The sequence below is a fragment of the Thermobia domestica genome, chromosome 10 (genome assembly GCF_964235325.1).
Source record: "Thermobia domestica chromosome 10, izTheDome1.hap1.1, whole genome shotgun sequence".
Lineage (NCBI taxonomy): Eukaryota > Metazoa > Arthropoda > Insecta > Zygentoma > Lepismatidae > Thermobia > Thermobia domestica.
The window spans coordinates 223,005,483-223,025,285 of NC_137463.1; the positions used below are offsets into that span (position 1 = coordinate 223,005,483).

Below are 19,803 nucleotides of genomic sequence, written 5' to 3' on the forward strand. Positions count from 1 at the left end.
AAGATCGCCGAAAGGACAGTACTGACATCGTTTCATCTTGATGTATTATCTGCCAAGCCTTCCACACTTTTACCACTGCTACATCAAGGAAGATTACAAACATTAACCACCACTATCTTCCACCAAGAACTCGTATTCTATAGGTTGACACTAAATTATCAAAAAGTCGACTCCTCCCATATTACGAACTACACCGATTTTCATATACCATATTTCGCTGATGTTGTATATATGGTACGCCACAAATATTTTACGTATTACATTAACATGGTAAACATGAAATGCATATTTCAGCTTACTATGAATATAATAACATCTAAAGAACTTCACGTCACTTCTGCTGCGCCAGATAGGACATAGGAATTTTTCACCGTCATGAATAAGACCTATAGGCAATTTACAGAAGTAACAACAAAAATTGTAAGATAGATCAAAAAGGGGTAGGAAATAAACTCTTTGAAAACTAAGAGAAAGGCGTCAGACAAGATAGAGCAGTGTACGGCAGGGGAACATGCTATTTTTAGAAAGATAAAAGAGATGAAATTTGAGAAGAAAAATCTGCGCCGCGAAAAGAACGGAATGCAAGTTGAAAGGTTCCGAACCATAAGTAGCATACAAGAGAAAATAGAACTGAGAACGATGGAGGGAGTAGAGAGGAAGTGAAAAAAAAACAAATAATTACATGTACCAAGGTCCGTTCTATAGTCGCAGCGGGGAGAGGGACGTTGATGGAGGCGATAGAGCCGAACTGCAGTAGATGCGACATGAAGGCGAAGTTGGAGTGAGATACGGATTTAAAAGGTGGAGAGGGAGGTAGAAATAAGCCAAGGAGGGGAGGTTAGAAGGAAAGGGTGATGCCAGTATAAATTAGCTGTAGGTCGTTGGGAGTTATAATGTTCCTAACGCTCTAGATGACGAGAAAGGGACTGGGAGTGGTAAGAGGAGCGAGTGAGTTTGAGAGAAATCGGGTGGCCAAACAAACTGCCAACATGTGCAGCGCGGTCTGCTGACTCATTGCCATCGACACCCACGTGACTTTTCGCTAATAAAAAGAAAGTAAAAAAGCCACGAGTGGCACGTAGTGCTACCAACGACTTGATCTCTAAAATAATACGGTCAGTTGTAGAGGTCCGAGGGTATGATTGTAATGTGAAAAGCTGGGATTTGCAATCAGTAATAAGATACAATATAGCATAAGAATGTTGAAGAGCGCAGCAGCTACAGAGTAAGCTTCTGATTGAAAGATAGCAGTAGAAGAGGGCAATTTGTAACTGAAATATTGATTGAAGAAAGAATCGTAGAAAACCGAAAGGACACAGCCACGTCATTTAGATCATCTGTATATAAATAGCGGGAAGTGAGAAAGCCAGGAATGGAAAAGCGAAACATAAATGCTGGGATAATGGAGACCGATCGAAGAGGAAGGGTAAGGTTGAAGTTCGATATTGAGATCTAAGGGTGAAAAAAATAATCATACAAATAAGGCAAAGAAGTCCGAGATCAAGAAAGGAGGAGAAAGAGAGAGGGAAAGGGTGGCATAACTGTAATAGATAAAAGGACGGGAGGAATGATAGGGGCGATGACGAATTATGTAGGAATGACAACAATTGAAGTTTGGGTAGGAAAACTCTGGAGGTACTGGGGAAGCGAGAAAGAGAAAAGATATCAAGGGGAATTCAACATACATTGTTAGGGAGGAACATGTGCTTCCGTAAATAGCGCTGTGGCAGCAGTAGTGGGAGGAAGTAAGAGTGTTACGGTAAAGGGTATTGGTATTGAAGGGATTGGATGGTTTTAATATGTTTGACAGGTTTCGGGGAAAGGAGGAAAAGGCCATGGGTAATTATAGAGAGATAAACTTGACGGAATATGGTAACGAGATTATGAATGCCAACACTCCAGCGGGGGTTACTGATTGTACGTAGAAGATAGAGATAGCGGTCAGTTTTAGTTTGAAGGAACCGAAAGTGAAGCGTCGAACGCAAAGAGGAATCCATGTATTCCTCAAAATATTTAACAGATGAAACTTGAGATATGGAAACAGCACGGATGACTAATTGGAGAGGGGAAGGAGAACGTTTCCGGGTAAATTCCAAAAGATGTGTTTTAGTCCACTTAACTGAAAACTTATATTTTTCACACCAAAGGGCGAAGGATGTGAGAGCCGTAGTACGAAGATTTGAGGCTAGGAAAGAGGAAGAGGAAGGGGTATACACGACAATATCATCTGCAAAGTATAAAACACGAACAGTTTTGCCCCACACTAAATCCAAACTGATATTGAGACAGAAGATTATGATGTTCCACAAACCATTGTATACGATTTTTGAGAAGATACTCAAAGATTTTTAAAAACGGGAAGAAAGGCCTATAGGACGGTAATGATTAGCTACCCCGGCGGATTTATTAGGTTTTAGGATAGGAATTACAACATACACCTTCCAAAGTGGAGGAATATGTTCAGTGGTCCAGACGGTGTAGTATATATGTAAAAGCTCTGATATAAAGGAAGGAGGCAGGTGTTGAAGGTGGCTAAATGAGACACCGTCTTAACCGGGAGTGGTGGATTTGGGTTTAGAAAGGTCTATGGTTAATTCACGGAGAAAAAATGGAAAATCCTGTGGAGTAAGAGTAGGATCTTGAAAGAAAAAGAAAACCAAATGGGAGGTAATATAGTCGTAGCCGGGGCACATTGGGCGTGAAAATGGGAAAACTATGAGGAAGAAAATGTATCCCAGATATAAGGGAACGAACCGAACGATTAAGGGAACGGTAAAAGAATCACAGTTTAGAAAGTTTAGTACCGGAAAAGAGAGTAGAACAGAATCGTCCCCAGGCTAAACAACGAGAAAGGCGGATATGGCGTTTTGCAAGAGCTTGTGCACGTTGGTAAAAAAGAAAATGTGCTGTGGAACGGGTTCGGAGATAGCCTTGCTGAGCATGGAAACGTTGATTTATCCATTCGGAGATCCACGATGGGGGAGCGGAACGGCGATTAGGAAAAGGGGAAACAGAAGTTTGTAGATGTGATTGACGGGTGCTGATTGCAATTTTATGGCGAAAATGAATTGCTTGATGGTAGGAAGAAGTGGAAGGTGGTGCAGATGGTAAATGTTGGAGAATAGTTCTATAGTAATCCCAGTCTAAAGAGGTAGAAAGGCGAGTAAATGAGGGTGGAGAAAGAGGTAAAGCCGAAGACAAGGACGGAAAAAGACTGTCAGAGGAAGAGGCGTACATAAGAAGTAGGAAATGATCACTGTCGAAACGGTCTGAGAAGATTTCCCAACGGAGGAGTCGACTTAGAGAATGAGAACAGAGAGAGAGGTCGGGAGCGGGAGGAGATTCAGAAGGACGGGGAATACGAGTGGGGATGCCATAATTTAGAACATAACAAGAGGAATGAAAATAATCATCATAAATTTTTTACCGGCCGTATTGGCAAATGCAGCCCCCCAGAGAGGATGATTACAATTAGGGTCACCACCAAGATACCACAGAGAGGGTAAAGATTGAAAAGAGAGATGCAGTCACAGGCTAGCAGATGAAGATGAGGAGGTACATACATATTGCTGAAGGTAACAGAGGCAACTCGAATGGCCTTATAATGTATCTAGGAGTGGGAAAAGGGTGGGAAGGAGAAAATACGTAACGGATTTACGGATTCTGATGGAACTACCAACGTAGCCATCAGCACGAAGTTCATGAAGCCAATTATAATTAGAAAGGAGGCGGGGAGAATGAGTTTTAAGCCATGTTTCCTGTAAAAATATAATATCGGGGTGAAAGTAAGTACAGAGTTTTTGCAGAGCGTAAACCTTGTGGGTGCAACTACGCAAGTTCCATTGGAGTGTGGGAGGAAGAGGTACAGCTAAGAGTTTCATAGTGGAAGTGAAGGTAAGTATTTCAGTACTTGTAAACACGTATTCAATTCGTGAGAGGTTAACTGTGTTGGACGTGTTTCCAGAACTTGAAGGATTGTCTTATGAGCACTGGAGAAATGGGGTTGAATTCCACTCAGTTTGGTAGTAGAAGAGGAGGAGAAAGTAGATAAGCGAAAAGGTGAATATAAAGTAGAATTTGATTGAAGAGAAGTATGCGTGGGCAACGAAGGTCGTGAAACAGATTGAACCCGATCCTTAGAAGGATTAGGAGGGACGTGGGCAATAGATATTTTCTTTCCGGGTGTGTCAGGAGAAGTGGAACCAACAGTAAAAACTGGAGGAAGAAATTTAGCAGTGTCTGCAACGGATAACGGCGGCGAAAAGGAGGAGGAGTAGAAACAGAGGAATCCGAAGTGAAATGAGTGAAAGGAACAGGAGAGGGTGTAGCAGTACGCACGGGGTGTTTTGCGTCTTGAAAGGAAAGGTTTTCCAAGGCCATGAGGTGATTCATTTGGGTTTGGAGGGTCCGTTCGGGACAGGTACGGGATGTGGCAACGTGAGTACCGGAACAATGAAGGCAGTGAGGTTGTGCAGTACAGGCAGAGGAAGTATGCGCTCCTAAGCCACAAGTGCCGCAATGTGGGCGCCCTTTCCAATTTTGTGAATAATGACCATAATGGAAGTATTTATAACATTGTTTCAGTTGAGGTACATAAGTGGTCACTGGAAGGCGCATATAAAAAAGGTACAATAATCGAGCAGAATATTGGTATTGGATGTTAAAACAGCTATACCAGTGGGTGTTTCTGAGAGGAAGAGGATATAGACGGGGTTCGGGGAGGGAGCGCGGGAGATGGAGCCCCTCGCCCGCTGCAGAGGGAAGTTGAAAACTCGGAACAGGAGAAGAATTGGTACGAAATATACGTCTCTCATGTGTTATTTTAGCTGAACTCTTAAGATCGGCGTCACTGAAGGACGGATCCACATTACGAATGACACGTGTGCCGGAAACTTGATAGTTAGACACATATGCTTTCCAATTATTTGCCTGCAGTAACGGATTTGTAAGGAATTGGTTCGCTGCAAAACCAGTGCGAAAATAAACTTTAAGTAAAGTACGACCAAATTGTTTTAAATCCAGTACGTCTGTAACACCATATATATGTAGTAAACGACCCAATTTCATAGGATGTTGTCGACCGATATATCGGAATCCGTGACATGAACGATATAAGGGCCCAAATGATGAGCTGCATAAACGCTAGTAATAACAGTAGGTTCAGGAATTGAAATATTATCAGCAGAATCAATCACCATGGCTGTAGAGAAAGTAGATTTAGTCGTCGTCAAAGTGGCACTGGTTAGGCACAGAACCGTTGGAAGTTGCCGCCATCAAGGCGGAAAACAAGAGTATAGAGAGTAGATAGGAATACGACACAAAAACTGATAGGTGAACACAAGTCACAAATACACTGCTCTACAAAACTTAAGCAACCCGAGAGAACGTGGTATAAGCGACGTGTGGGGCCCATTCAACACTGGTTAGTGGCATGCACATACACAGAGACGCGTCAGAGACACACAGGTAAGGCGAGCACACGTTCTATTGCATAAGCAGCATCGTTTCAAGGGCGGTGAACAAATTATGCCATGAGGCGTACACCACAGCCTAGTAGTGTCCGAGGCTCCAAGCATTGTGTTAGTGGTTCTTGTGTGGGGTACACACCTTGCAATGACTGATAGACGACATTTGAGTGACTTTGACCACGGGCGAATAATTGGGCGTTTGGAATTGGGTCGATCGCAAGTGGAAGTGGCGCAGGAATTCAACGTGAACTAAAGCGTTGTCAAGGCTGTGGAGTCGCTTCCAAAATGGAGGTGAAGTCAGTAGGCGTCATGGAGGAGGCCGTCCGAAGAAGACGTCGGCCGTCCATGACGGATTTCTCACAATTTCTGCTAAACGTAACCGTCAAGAGTCACGCTCTCAACTGGTCAATGAGTTGTTTCAGGCTACAGAACAACGCGTGAGTCGTGAAACTGTTCGTCGTTGGCTCAACAGAGCAGGACTGTATGCAGGAAGGCCTGTGCTGTGTGCGCCATTGAAAGTGGAGCACAAACGTGCGCGTTACGCATGGTGTCAGGAACATGTTGCATGGGGGAACACCAGTTTGCGCGTGCCATGTTCTCCGATGAGTCGAGATTTAGTTTGTCGTATGTTTCTGGTCGGACTTTAGTGTGGAGAGAGCCAGGAACACTCTATCATTCAAACTTCATTGCTGAACGGCCTTCCTATGGCGGTGGTTAAATTATGGTGTGGGGTGGAATTATGCTGAATGGGAAAATGCAACTCCATATTGTGCAACATGGCACTTTAACAGCAGAACGGAAGTGGGATGATATTCTGAATGCACATGTGCGCAATTTGCGCGAAGCATTTGGCCCAGACTTCCTGTTCATGGATGACAATGCCCGCCCACACCATGCACATCTTGTTTCCGACTATCGGGAGAGCGAAGACATTACGCGTATTGCATAGCCTGCATATTCGCTGGACTTGAATCCCATCCAGGACTTGGATGCTCTTGGACGGCGAATAGCGCAGTACAGTCCAACACCACGCACTCTCCCTGACCTTGGAGCAGCTCTGCTCGAGGAGTGACAACATCTGCCACAAGACTTGATCAACACTCTGATTTGCAGCATGGAGGAAAGATGTCGTGCCTGTATAGCTGTTCTTGGTGGTCACATACGAGCATAGAGGCCATATTGACTGCCTATGCCCTCGCACAATCCAGCTTCACCCGTTGAGGTATTGCTGTGCTGAACTTTTTGGTCACTCTGTACATCCTAACTGTATTGTTCGTCTTCACTTGTGTTGCATTGTGCATCTAGACCGTCAGTTTGTTCATTATACTTGGTGCAGTGATGGTGTCGTTTTATTTTCTACCACTTTCTTCGAGTTGCTTAAGTTTTGTGGAGCAGTGTACAAAGTACACCAATGTATGAAACACACGAGGACAGAAATTCAGCACTCGCATTATCACTATCACTGAAGAGGAAAGATGTGAATTCAGACACAGCAAACCGAACACTTCTGAATTCATGTGAAGAACTGAGTAACACTAGTAACTTGTTTTCAAGCGCAGTGTTGCGAGATAAGAAATACAAAAATCACTGGACACTGACCTTAAAATTAATATTTCAAAAAGAAAAATTGCAAAGACGCTGGCATGTATTGAAATTGTTTAGTTCAAGAACATAAGGTCCAAACCCTACCTAAACCAACAATACAGCATTTTAAAAAGATACATTAAAATTGAGTAAAAAAGACAAACCATGTTAGTGTTGCATATGTGCAACATCAGAAGAAAATGGGTTAAGAAGCAGAGACCTTATCAAATTATAAAACAGCACTCCCAACAGAGACTAAACTTTTAAGATGTCCATGTTGCCCACAATCTTTGGTTGAGGAGAAGAGGAAGAAGTAATGAATATCAAAATTCGCAAGATTCTTCAGTTGTGTTTTGACAATAGAACAGTAAATGAACCCTATCAGTCAACGTAATCACAGTATAAGAATGAACTAAATCTTTGGGAAGACAAACTTAATTAAAGCAGAGATTAATGATTCTAACTGCTTAAGAACTAAGATTTTTAGTAAAAGAAATGATGCAGTAAGAAATAATAATAATAAATGACTGATTGCGAAAGCCATACAAGTGAGGGAAATATTGATATCTTCAAAATCTACACCAAGAAATACTTGTCTTTATCAGAAGAGAAACTTGATGCCAGTTAAATTACAGGCCACATTAACAAATGAATCTAGACCTTGAGTGGATTTATTATTCTCTGATAAAAAGTTTCTTTATTGGTCTGGAGTTTTTAGTCAATGTTAAAACTTTCAAGATTTTGTGATCAAATTGATGAAGCTAACCTGTAATGTTGAACTTTTAAATGCATATTTTTATTTTCTTAATCAACCATGCGACTTTAATACAAGGAAAATGCAAGGTTGCAGCAAGACAGCATCTTTCGTGAATTTTACTCTACGTAAAAGGAATTTATTTTAGAATTAATTTATTGATGTGTACCTTACGTCACAATTCGACCAAATCCAAAGTATAACTTTTGTCTTTATATAAGTTCTGAAATCTTAGCTAAAATGTAGAGAAATAGTCATCATACTTGACCATATACACGACAGCCCAGATGTCTCCCAAACACTCACCGATACATCTATAAATAATTACAGTTTCATCTACCGACGAAGATCAGTTGCAATTCTTCATTACGAATTTACACACAGAATTGATATTTATGTAATGACTCACTAAATATTTAATGCGACCAAGATTTTACCGAACATATTTTGCTCCTAAGACATTAAATATTGTAAAACATGACAAAACAAATTAAATTAATCTCCACATTTTATCTTCGCAAAACAGTGGAAGTTTTCAATGTAATGCATTAGGAAATAATACGTTTGTTGTAGCACTTAATATTCTATATATTTATAATTACATACAACTTTACAGGTTTTATATGATGGCTATTGATGATTGATTTGAGTTTAGCGTCTCGTTCGGCAACGACGCTCTATAAAACATAGACCTACACATTAACATAGGATCCAATCCAGATGAGCTAAAGCCGAGAGTAGAACTCGGGCATCTCTCGATAAAGACGTGTACGCTACCCACACTGCCATGACGGAGCTCATGATGGCTATTGAAACAAAATTCACGTTAATTAAATCACCAACCAATTTTTGCACAAAAAAGCGGCATTGATACCTTATCAGTCAGACCCTAAGAACGCCCTATTTATCAATACTAAAACTTACTTTTCTTATTTTATGTCTTAAATATGAAATCTTTCTCTTGGTACGAACACAATGTATAAATAACAATCTCTCAATCATACATTTACAATCTATGCTTAGAGAATGTACTACAGGAAACGCAAAAAAAAAAAAAAAAAGAAAAACACACAGCTAGACTTACAAAAAAAGAGTTGCTAGAGGTCTCTGGCATATCTCAATGCTATACAGTATTTTTCAGATTTTAGATGTGCTGTAATAGTTTAAGAGAATTAAAATATTTTGGGAGATGTGTTTCACGTTTTAACTTTTGTGTCATCATTATACATACCGGAATCTTGGGTTTTCCAATATCTTTCCTCTTCTTAGCTAGTCTTACTTTGATTCCGAAATTCTTCCCTACAGCAAATGCCGGCCTCTCTCCACTTGAAGATGGACCTGTGTCTGTCTGCAAAATACCCAAAAAATATGATATATTACTATCTATTTAATAGTTCATTCAGTGCACAGCGGAATCAAGTCAACATTTTTTGGTCATTCATTCATATACATACATACATACATACATACATACACTCACACACACACACACACACACACACATATATATATATATATATATATATATATATATATATATATATATATATATATAGTTAGTTCCATAATGATTGCCACTCCCCCTAAAACTGGTGTAGCAGTTGAAATGTGTGTTGATGTATGCATTAAGATCGACTATAGCACTATCAAACCCCACTAAATGGTTTTTCTTCTTTCCGTAGGTAGCTCTTTGTAGCAGCAGATGTTCCAACTTGCCAGTACGCTGGTGGACAGTGGTTTTTCTGGAGGGAAGGAGTGAATACTTGAGACATACGCAACAGATTATTAGGAAACAAAACCACCAAATTGCAGATGTGGGGAAACAGCACCAAGTCGCAGATCCGTGTTTCGTTGGTATCGGTATTCAAAGAAGGCAAAGACAGTGCTGCAAGAACAAAAGCACTGGGCGTCCTGCAACTGTACGCAGACCAATCAATGCCGCGCGAGTGAATGATTTGATAATGGAGCACAGGAGAATCACCTTTGATAAACTAGAGAAAGAAACAGTTCTATCACGGGGTTCCCTCTACATTATCATTCGGAGGATTTGAAGCTGTAGAAGGTGTTGCGCAGTCGGTGCCTCATGACCTCATTGTTGCACAGAAACAAAGGCGTGTGGAGATTTGGCTGCAGTTGATGCAACAGTACAGTGAAAATAAGACGAACTTCTTTGAGCGTTTGGTCACCATCCGCGAAACTTGGTTCCTCTACGAGACTCCAGAAAAGAAACGCCAGTCCGTGGAATGGAGGCATACTGGAAGCCTTCGTCCCAAGAAGGTGGATGGTACTATTGGTGCGGAGACAAATGGCGACCGTTTTCTGGGAACAGAAAGGGCTACTGCTGGTGGAATGACTCCCTCCCAATAAGCCCATGGACAGTGAGAGCTCCTGTAGTTCACTCCATACACTCCGCTGAGGCATCCAACAAAGCCGACAAGGAAAATGGGGCCGTGGCCTTCTCCACGACAATCCACGACAACATGTCAGTCGCCAGACAATTGCCACAGTGAATGAATTAGCGTTTATGTTACTGGTGCATCCTCCATATTCACCGGATCTGGTTCCTAGCAACTATGCTTTATTCGACACAATGAAAGAGGGCATGAGAAGTAAAATGTTCAACACAAATGATGAACTCCACACATTTGTAACCAGTGGCAGAGAGATACCTCCAAAGACTGGTTTGTAACACAAATAAGGAAGCTTGCAGAACGGTGGCAAAGGTACATAGACATTGCCGGGAAATACCTCTAAAATAAACTATAATCGTTTATTGAATAAATGGTTCCTGTGAAAAGAAAAAAATTGTAGTGCCAATCATTTCTGAAGGTTCCAAGTATATATATATATATATATATATATATATATATATATATATATATATATATATATATATATATATATATATATATATATATATATATATATATATATATATATATAATCTTTAGGATCTCTATCTGAAGCTATTTTCACAGATCAAACGATTAATGTCCAGGTATTGTAAGTTACTCTTATAATGTAGACAATTATTTTTACTTCAGTTATATGGTGTAATTCTTTAAGTTACCATTTTTTATTTATAGTCTGGCGGCGTTTTCTGAAAAGGGGCCTACAAATTAAGCTAGGGGTACAACATGTTACCGCGTGCCAACTGATATATTTTGATTTATGGGTCCTTAGTTAGCATGAAACAGCTTCTTTTCATTCTTGAATTTCTAAAATTACGCCAGGAGCAGCCATTTTGTAAAATGAAGGCAGTTGTCAGAAATACACTACTTTATCTGTAAATATGCTTGGCAGTCGCTCAATATATGCATATTTAGTATGTGTTTCTATGATATGAGGTTGTACAAGTTAGGAAAATATTTAAAATGTGATACTAGGACGCATAAAATATATTTTCAATATGGCGGCCAATAGGTTTCAAAATAGACGTCGTATTTTCCCTTAATAACCTAGCCAAGTTTGATATCAAACCATATGTTTAAAGGGATGCGAAATTCAATGATGTTTAAAATGAAGCAAAAAGCATGTGAAACAAGATTATGAATATTTGGTCATCAATTTAAAATTATGCACTCAGTTAAAACCCTCACATGTTGCATCACTGACTCAATTTTAAATAAAAGCTTTTTCTCCGAAATTGATACTATAGCACTGTATGATAATCGTATGCATAACAGTAGTGAAATATTAATAACATGACTCAAATGAGAGCAGATACAGAATTTGGACTTAATAGTTAGTCTATAAGCATAAATTGTTACTTTACGATTATATAATTACTTTTAAATATTAAACTTCTTTATTTTTAATTTAATGAAACAAGCTATTGTTCTATCTTCTAGAAAACGAGATCATATATCTCTGAACTGGAAGAGATGCGTCATTTGCCAAAGTGAAATATGTGATGGTCATAGCAAGCTTCGGAAACAAAGTGTCCTGAAACAGAAACAAGCTGTAAATAATCCTATCAAGTACCATGGCCAGAATAATGACGTTATTTTGTATAGACTTGAAGAAAATAGCTTACAAGCAAAGTGGAATAACATAGATATTTTTACCGCCGTCGCAGCTATTCTGTCATAACAACAAAACTAATATTAAAAGATTAGAAAGCTCCAAAAATGTCACAAAACACAACTAACAACTGTTATCTCAAAGGAGGCGCATGCATCAGAAGATCCGCAGGTATTTACCCGTAGCCATGTTAAACTGTTTAAGAAATACCTTTGTGTGTTTTGTCAAATTGGCACAGGGAAACCAACAAAAATTATTATGACCAAACTCATGTCAAATAGAATACTAGAAATAACTAGATGAGGTGAAACTGTTATTGTCGATTATCAGGCATGTTTGGTTTGATCTCGAAAAACGGACAGTACCAAAATAGTGATGTCTTAAACAATCCACAGGAATCTTGTCTTTCTAATTCGTCAATTCTTTTCGTGCAAGAATTGCAAGAGGGCAAGTATATATTTATTGAATGTGAGGAAATACAACGACCTTCTGATGGCAAAAGAAGGTATTACAGTAGTGATGCACAATAACTCAAAACGCTGCTTCAAACAAAAATTGTCGAAACTTATGTTCGGTGAGATTGCCTTTGTCTCAATGGTTGATCATAATGAACGACAACTCATCTTCGCACCAAGAGATGAAAAATCTGCAATACAGAATGTCAAAAATTGCTTACACGTGAAGAAACTACAGCTGAAGAAGACATAAGATCTGTACGTACGACCAACAGCGAATCAGAAACCCTGCTCAGTTTATATCATGGTGCATAAAAGATTAGAACAGATGTAAATTCATTGCCGACATATCGTAATTAAGCTCATATTAGTCAGGCTCAAGGCAAGAAAGTGATTCCTGGAATACTGTACATCGTCACATGAGAACCAGCGTTTTCTTTATGATTGGACATAATTTTGAAAACCCCACATGGTGCAAATGGAACGTAACGGCATATGTTCTCTTTGTCGATCGACTATTGTAATGTAGCTCAATTACCATCTTACCAAAATCATCTTTCTAAGAAATTAATATTTTTGTCCTCTCGCCTGTAAACCTACGAAAATTAAGTCACCTTCCTCTGGTTCTCATTTGAGGACATGTTTGTTCACATACCCTTCTTACGGATGATGCATGGAATGAAGATACTACAAAACCAAAGAAAATATAAGTGGACTCAATCTGTGTCAGGATATTTCTAAAAGTCATATATTAACTGCAAAACACATTGACAGTATGGCAGTCCGTGAAGCTACTAAATCAAAGTTACTGGTTGATCTAATGCATAAAGCAGGAAATACTATCAGCTACGATCAGGTCCCGTGTATCAACACAACATGAGCTAAAAAAGAGAGTGAAGACCTTGCTCCCAATGGATACATAGGAATTCCTTCCAATCTTTAAGCTGGCAATTTTGTACACTTGGCAGCAGATAATGTTGATATTATTGAAGATACCCTTGAAGGTGCATGAACTTTTCATGCAATGCAGATGGTAGCATATCAAGTAAAGTCTTCAGTTCTTGAAGAGAAAGAACAACAGGAGAAACGTAAGGCAGATATGAATAAAACTCTTCGAATTCCTAGCTTGGTTCCTAACCAAATAATACTAGCACCTTATAGGGAGAAAATCCGACCAATTCCTGTATATTCACCTAGAGTGCTGACGTAAAATTGGTTCATAAATAATGAAAGTGCGGAAGCCTGCATACTTTGAAGAATGAGTGATCGAAACACTCAGGAGATTGCTTCGTGGACTGAATTCAAGGCTTTGTCTTCTATCTCGGCCAAAAGTTGATTACCATTTGTGGGATTTATGCCAATTATAAATGCTACTGTTCATGAAGAAAACACTGTAGGCTGTAATCGAACAATGCCTCAAGATATCCAACAAACTCCTAATACGTGTACCTTCTTTGAGGTAGCAGGTGTTAGTGGTATTTTGTGACATTTTTCGAACTTACTTTGTAATATCTTGATATTAGTTTTGTTAAATATATCAGAAAAGTATCAGAATAGCAGCGGAGGTGGTAAAAAATATCATGATATGTATGTTATATGTTGTAGCTGCAACAGTGTTATTCCGCTTTGCTTCTAAGTCAACTTCTTCAAGTCTATCCAAAATATCTGTAGTTTTCTGATCACGATACTAGATGCGATCCTTTACAGCTTCTTCCAGTTTCAGGACACCATGTTCCTCAAGCTTGCTAAGAAGTGGCAAAATTCTGTCCTCAACATTGGGTGGGGGGTCAGGTAGGACCTTTTCCATAATTCTTTTTTCAGCATGTTCAAATTATTTATGAAGTTGATAAACAATGCTGTGAAGGATCTGGGGAGCAGAGTTGCCTTAATTGGTACAAAAATATTAACTGGACTTAGATTACATGTAGAATCTTGAAACAGAATTATGCAACACCCAATTTGAGCTTGTTTTGGAAATGCCATTTTTCGTTCTGACAAAATTTGTGGCAATTGATAAGAAAAAAGGATTTGTGAATGTGGGGTAAAATGACAAAAGTTCATTTTACCTACACATCAAATATTTCCAAAAACATATTTTTCTTTTCACAATTGTCATAAATTTTGTCAGATGAATAAGATAAGTTTCGAAAAGAAGCCCATCAATTTATGTTTACTTCTGTTTACAAAAACTTAGAGTGCCTTTTAGAGTTTAAGTTCAAAAGGAGACTATAGATACATACTATTTTCTATATTTGTAGCTCTTTGACCTTGCATTTCCGTTATAGACAAATTGGAAATTAAACAGTGCTTTTTTCTGCATGCATATTGTAATTACTTTGTAGATCAAAAATAGCTACAATACAGGAAACTGTGGTTATTTCAAATAGAAAATTTCATACATAATATATATTTTCAATCTGAAGCGCTGTTATAAAGTCCTTGCTATGAAACAAATGCTTATAACTCTTTTTAAATAATGATAATGCAATGAAATAAAAGGTAACACTGAAACTTATATTTTGTATCATCATCCGTCGATACACCGTTGCCATCATTGCCACACCTCCAACTGGGCCCCGTTGACACCTATACATTCCTGCAACCTAAGGCGAAATCCGTGAATACTATTCCGCTTGGCGTCGCCTGAAATGTCATGGATTACTTCACTAATCTTAGCTTTCAGGTCCTGCAAGTCCTTTGGTTTCTCCGCATACTCCTCTGTCTTAACGTGACCCCATAATCTGAGGGGGGCAAGGGGTAAGCTCCCCGCGCCCAATCCATGAGTCAGATAGCTCAGGATCAAGCTAGTCCCTGACCACTTGTGCAAAATGTGAGAAGGGACGTTTTTCTGGTAGTGGATTTGAACCATGATTCCCAACCTAACTAATTCGAGCATCTGGAAATTTGTAATCATTTGAAGGTATGTTTCCCCTGTTCCAATGTTTTCCTCGAAGGGAAACGGAAGTATGTGGTGGTCCACTGCTACGGCTAACCACACATTCACTTTTGGGCTGTGTCTTTCGTGCATTTCATATTCATGAGGTTGTTCAGTTGTCCAAACCAGACAGTTGTGCCTGCTTACCCTTCCTAAAATATGGAAAGTTGTCTTATCTAAGATCATGAGTAGTTGCAGAAGTTCCCTGTCATCAACTAGTCGTTTCAGCGCCAGTTCACGGAACTCCAGTCTCGTGTATTGATCATTTTCTGTCAGTTGATGCGCAAATTTAATCTTGTACGGTTTGGCTTTCAAATGTTTACGCATTATCTTGCGTATTGTCGAGGCAGTGATTCCTAGATCCAGCGTCCACCGTGAAATCGATTTGCTTAGATTTCAATGCAGACTGTCGGCAACCCTTCGCATCGTGTTAGGGATCACTGTCGGTCGATTATGTATTTCCATATCACAAAAATACCTGGTGACCAGAAACTTGTGCCAACTCTCTATACTCCTGACATCAGGAAGTACTTTTTTGGGGTCTAGGTGAAAACTCCCACACTAAAGAAATGTCAATACGTCAACACAAACGGTCGTAACTCCCACACAAATGGACAAATCTCACAAATGCATTAACGGTCATAATTCCCATAGCCGAAACTTCCACACTCAAGAAATGTCAAAACGTCCACACAATCGGTCGTAACTCCCACAAAAATGGACAAAACACCCACATATAGTAACGGTCATAATCAACACATAAATGGACAAATCTTCCACATAAATGTACAAATCTCCCACAAACAGAAATTCTCACAACCGCCACACTACCGATTGTTTGGACGTTTTGACATTTCTTTAGTGTCGGAGTTTAGGATGTGTGGGTTATGACCGTTCGTGGATTTTGGAGATCTGTCTATTTGTGTGGGGTTATGACCGCTTGTGTGGGCGTTTTGATATTTACTGAGTGTGGGAGTATTGGCTGTATAAGTTTTGACTTGCACCCCTTTTTTGTACATTTGTCTAGAAGTTTCGTTACACCAACACACCTGACTTCTGTACTGTATACCAACACACACACTTTGCTTTCTCTTGTACAGTAGATATTTTCATGACCTTGGTTGTCATCAATGTTGCCAACCTCATCATTGTGATAGTGTTGCCAACCAAAAATTTACAGACCGTCGCAGAATGTAAAATGTATTTCATTTTAATATCATTATTTGATATATATATATATATATATATATATATATATATATATATATATATATATATATATATATATATATATAATTATTTGTTCTATAGCAAGGAATTTATAACAGCCATGAAGAACGAATGAAAAAGAGCGATGGAACTAGAAGCATTATCACAATTGCTAAGAGACTACAATGTTTAAACATCTGTTTTACACGATTTTTTTTTGTTTCAGTAATAATTTGAGTGTATGAAAATATGAACGAACAAATCAATACTACAGTTAGTTACAATGTCAGTGTTAAAATCTTCATGACATTCATGAAAAATCATTGTTTTCCTATGTTAGACTATAGTAGAACGAATATTAAACTACAGTTTGTAGAACCAATATCAGTTTGCTGCATATAAGAAAGTTAGACTTCCTTCTTTTTCCTCTTTTCAAAGGTGGACGCTTGAAACATTAATTCTTTCAGCAAAGCAACTAAAGACAGATGTGATTTTTTTGTTTTACCAATGTTTTTTGCAATTAATATAACAGTAAATCTTACATTATTTGTCCAGTGGGAGAGTTGTCTTTTTTTTGTCCTGGAACTACCAGCAACATTTGTGAAGAATTATATGTACTATTAACGACGCATTTCGACTATCTTCCGTCAAAGTTGCAAAGCGCTTGCGGAAACGGTAAATTTGTACTAATCTTGTGGCTGACAGTACCTGTTGAACGTCGGCCAGAAAGGAAGCAACGGAGCAACATGTCAACATTAAAATATTTTCCAAATTGCGTAAAAGTAGAAAATACGTTTCAAATGATTCAAATGCTTTGCCTTACTGAAATATTGGCCTCGAAAAGATTTTAAATACTATGCAAGGCTTTTGAATGATTTTCATTGTATTATAATACTATACACGATCATGATCAACAGTGGGTGTACAAACTAACGAGGGTGTCCGAACAGTGACAGTTTGCATCTGCAAAGATCATCGAAGTACTCACTAGAACTCCGAAGTCCACTACCCATGACATTATAATCGAAAATTTAGGCGAACAATATATCTGTGTGCACTTTTTGTCAGACACACTCATTGAACAGCAAAAGATTGCAGAGTAGAACATTGCAGTGATATGGAATATGGTGATAATTAACATTAACCGTGAGACATAAAACAAAGACATGATTATTGAATCCACGAGTGATAATAAACATTGTGAAATGTGATGAAAGAGAGCGCTCTATGTAGTAAGCACTCACAAAGCTTCAGAGATTGAAATGGGGTGATCAAGGCTAGTAAAATGAGCACGCACAATACTCCAATCAGAATTGTTTACATTGGTTAATGCAAATCTAAAAGATCATCCACAAGAATACCCTTTAGAAGGTAACACGGTGAATACCTGATTATTAACTGAGTGCTTTGTAACGTCTGTTGATAGAATTTATATTTCTATTTAAATATCGGTCACAAGACTAACTTTTCTTTGTTGCACGGTAGTGCAATTATACACAAGAGCAATATGGTACGTCACATTGTACAAAGAGATCATGGAGCACAATCGCTTCATATGTCCATATTTGGGTCGATGCGAAAGGAAGGAGTTTCGACACTTTTTTAAAAACATCCAATACGCTTTGACAGCGACTTAGGAAACAACTCCGAAACTAGAGTACCAAGAAATTTTCATTAAGTTCTCCAACCATATCAATGCATATAATGACGTACAAAATGTGAATATTCAATAAATGGTTTTGTAACCTACCATTTACCAACGACTTGCCTTTTATTTCACCTTCGCACTAGACAGACTGTATATGAAGTCCTACTGTAAATGACTGTAATTAATGTTGAAAATAAACTTACATAAAGGACGTTAAAATACTTAAAGTTAAGATATATATATTTATATTTAAAAAATAGTAATGTGTCTGCTTTCTCTATTTTTAAATTAAGACTCAACAATATAGTTTAAGCTAGGTTTTGTAACTATTCTGTGTTTTACTAGGAAGAGAAATTTGACATTTCAAAATGCAACAATAATGCTGATTTTATATTACGTAAAAATAATATTTAGATTCTTTAAATTAATAGTCCAGGGGACTCTCGGGATAGCTTTTCTGCTTTCATTTTTCCCAGGATACTTTGCGTTCGTTGACGTCACGTGGAGGTATCGTGGTATTTTGCAAAATAAGAGAAATTCTGCATAAACAATAACACTACTGTTTCAAGATGGGGAAAAGTTATCATACTTGTGCAGTAGCTCATTCTAATAACATACGAAGCAATACAAATGAAATAATGTTTCATCGATTCCCTAAAAATGATGAACTTCGAAGAAGATTGATTTCCTGCTGTAAGCGAAAGAACACTTTTAATGTGGATAACGCACGAATATGTTCTGCTCACTTTTCACCAGAGGATTATCAAGCAGTTTGAGAAAACGAGCTTCTAAGTTTCCTGCAAAAGTAGTGTTTAAGATCTGACGCTGTTCCTTCATTATTGATGATACCAAACTGGCATGGGAAAAAATAAACTAGACACTAGTCAATTGAGAAACAGGTGTGTAACAACAATAATTAATTTTACTTTTATGACACTTGTTTCTGAGGGCCTGAAGCTTAAGGAGTTTATGTACGTAAAGCGAAGTGGAAGGGGGTACCAACGAGATTATAAATGTATACTCTCATATATTATTTAGTTTAAATTATATTCGTAAGTTTTGTTAAGTATCTGAAACATTATTCTAGCAAAGTTCTCAAAGTGCATTCATAGGAACTTCTTACAAACCGAACCTTACCTAACTTTACCTAATCTAACCTAATCTAATCTTGTTTAACCGACCTGTACCTGTTACGTACAAATCACATTAATTTTATTCCTTCTCGAATGCCACATCGTGTGACAAAATCATAGGTTCTGATCAAAGTGCACTCTTACCATATTCTTATAACTGAAGGGCTGGCCGAGAGAGGGGGCTAAGCCACAAAAACTAAATTACGATAAATCGAAGGGCAAAGTGTAGAACAAATAACTGCAAATTTTCCACTGTGAAGGTGGTCCTTTTATGTATGTATACCACTCTATAGATATCTGTGCAACCTATAACCTGTAATACATACTGTAAAATGTGTTATATTGAGTAATAAACAAATATTAGTAATGTAAAGGAAATATTTTGCAGTCACGATTTCTGACAATTTGGTTAATACACACTAAATACAACGGGTTAGGTTAGATTTCTAACCTGACCTAACTTAACCTAACCTAATCAAATTAGGTTAGGTTAGATTCGGTTATATTAGGTTAGGGGGTCCATGTTCCGTTAAGGGGGTCCAAAACTACACTGGACCCCCAAAATTCTTGAGCTAAAGCTAACCTAACCTGACC

At 38.4% G+C, this 19,803-nt stretch overlaps 1 protein-coding gene across 1 annotated transcript in view; it reads right to left on the bottom strand.

The window, feature by feature from the left end:
* Positions 1-19,803, bottom strand: part of LOC145662184 (caspase-3-like) — a 207,984-nt gene that overhangs the window by 141,832 nt on the left and 46,349 nt on the right. The window contains exon 3 of the mRNA XM_081727516.1: positions 9,038-9,154. Within this exon, the coding sequence (XP_081583642.1) occupies positions 9,038-9,154 (117 nt within the window). The remainder of the gene's footprint in view (positions 1-9,037; positions 9,155-19,803) is intronic.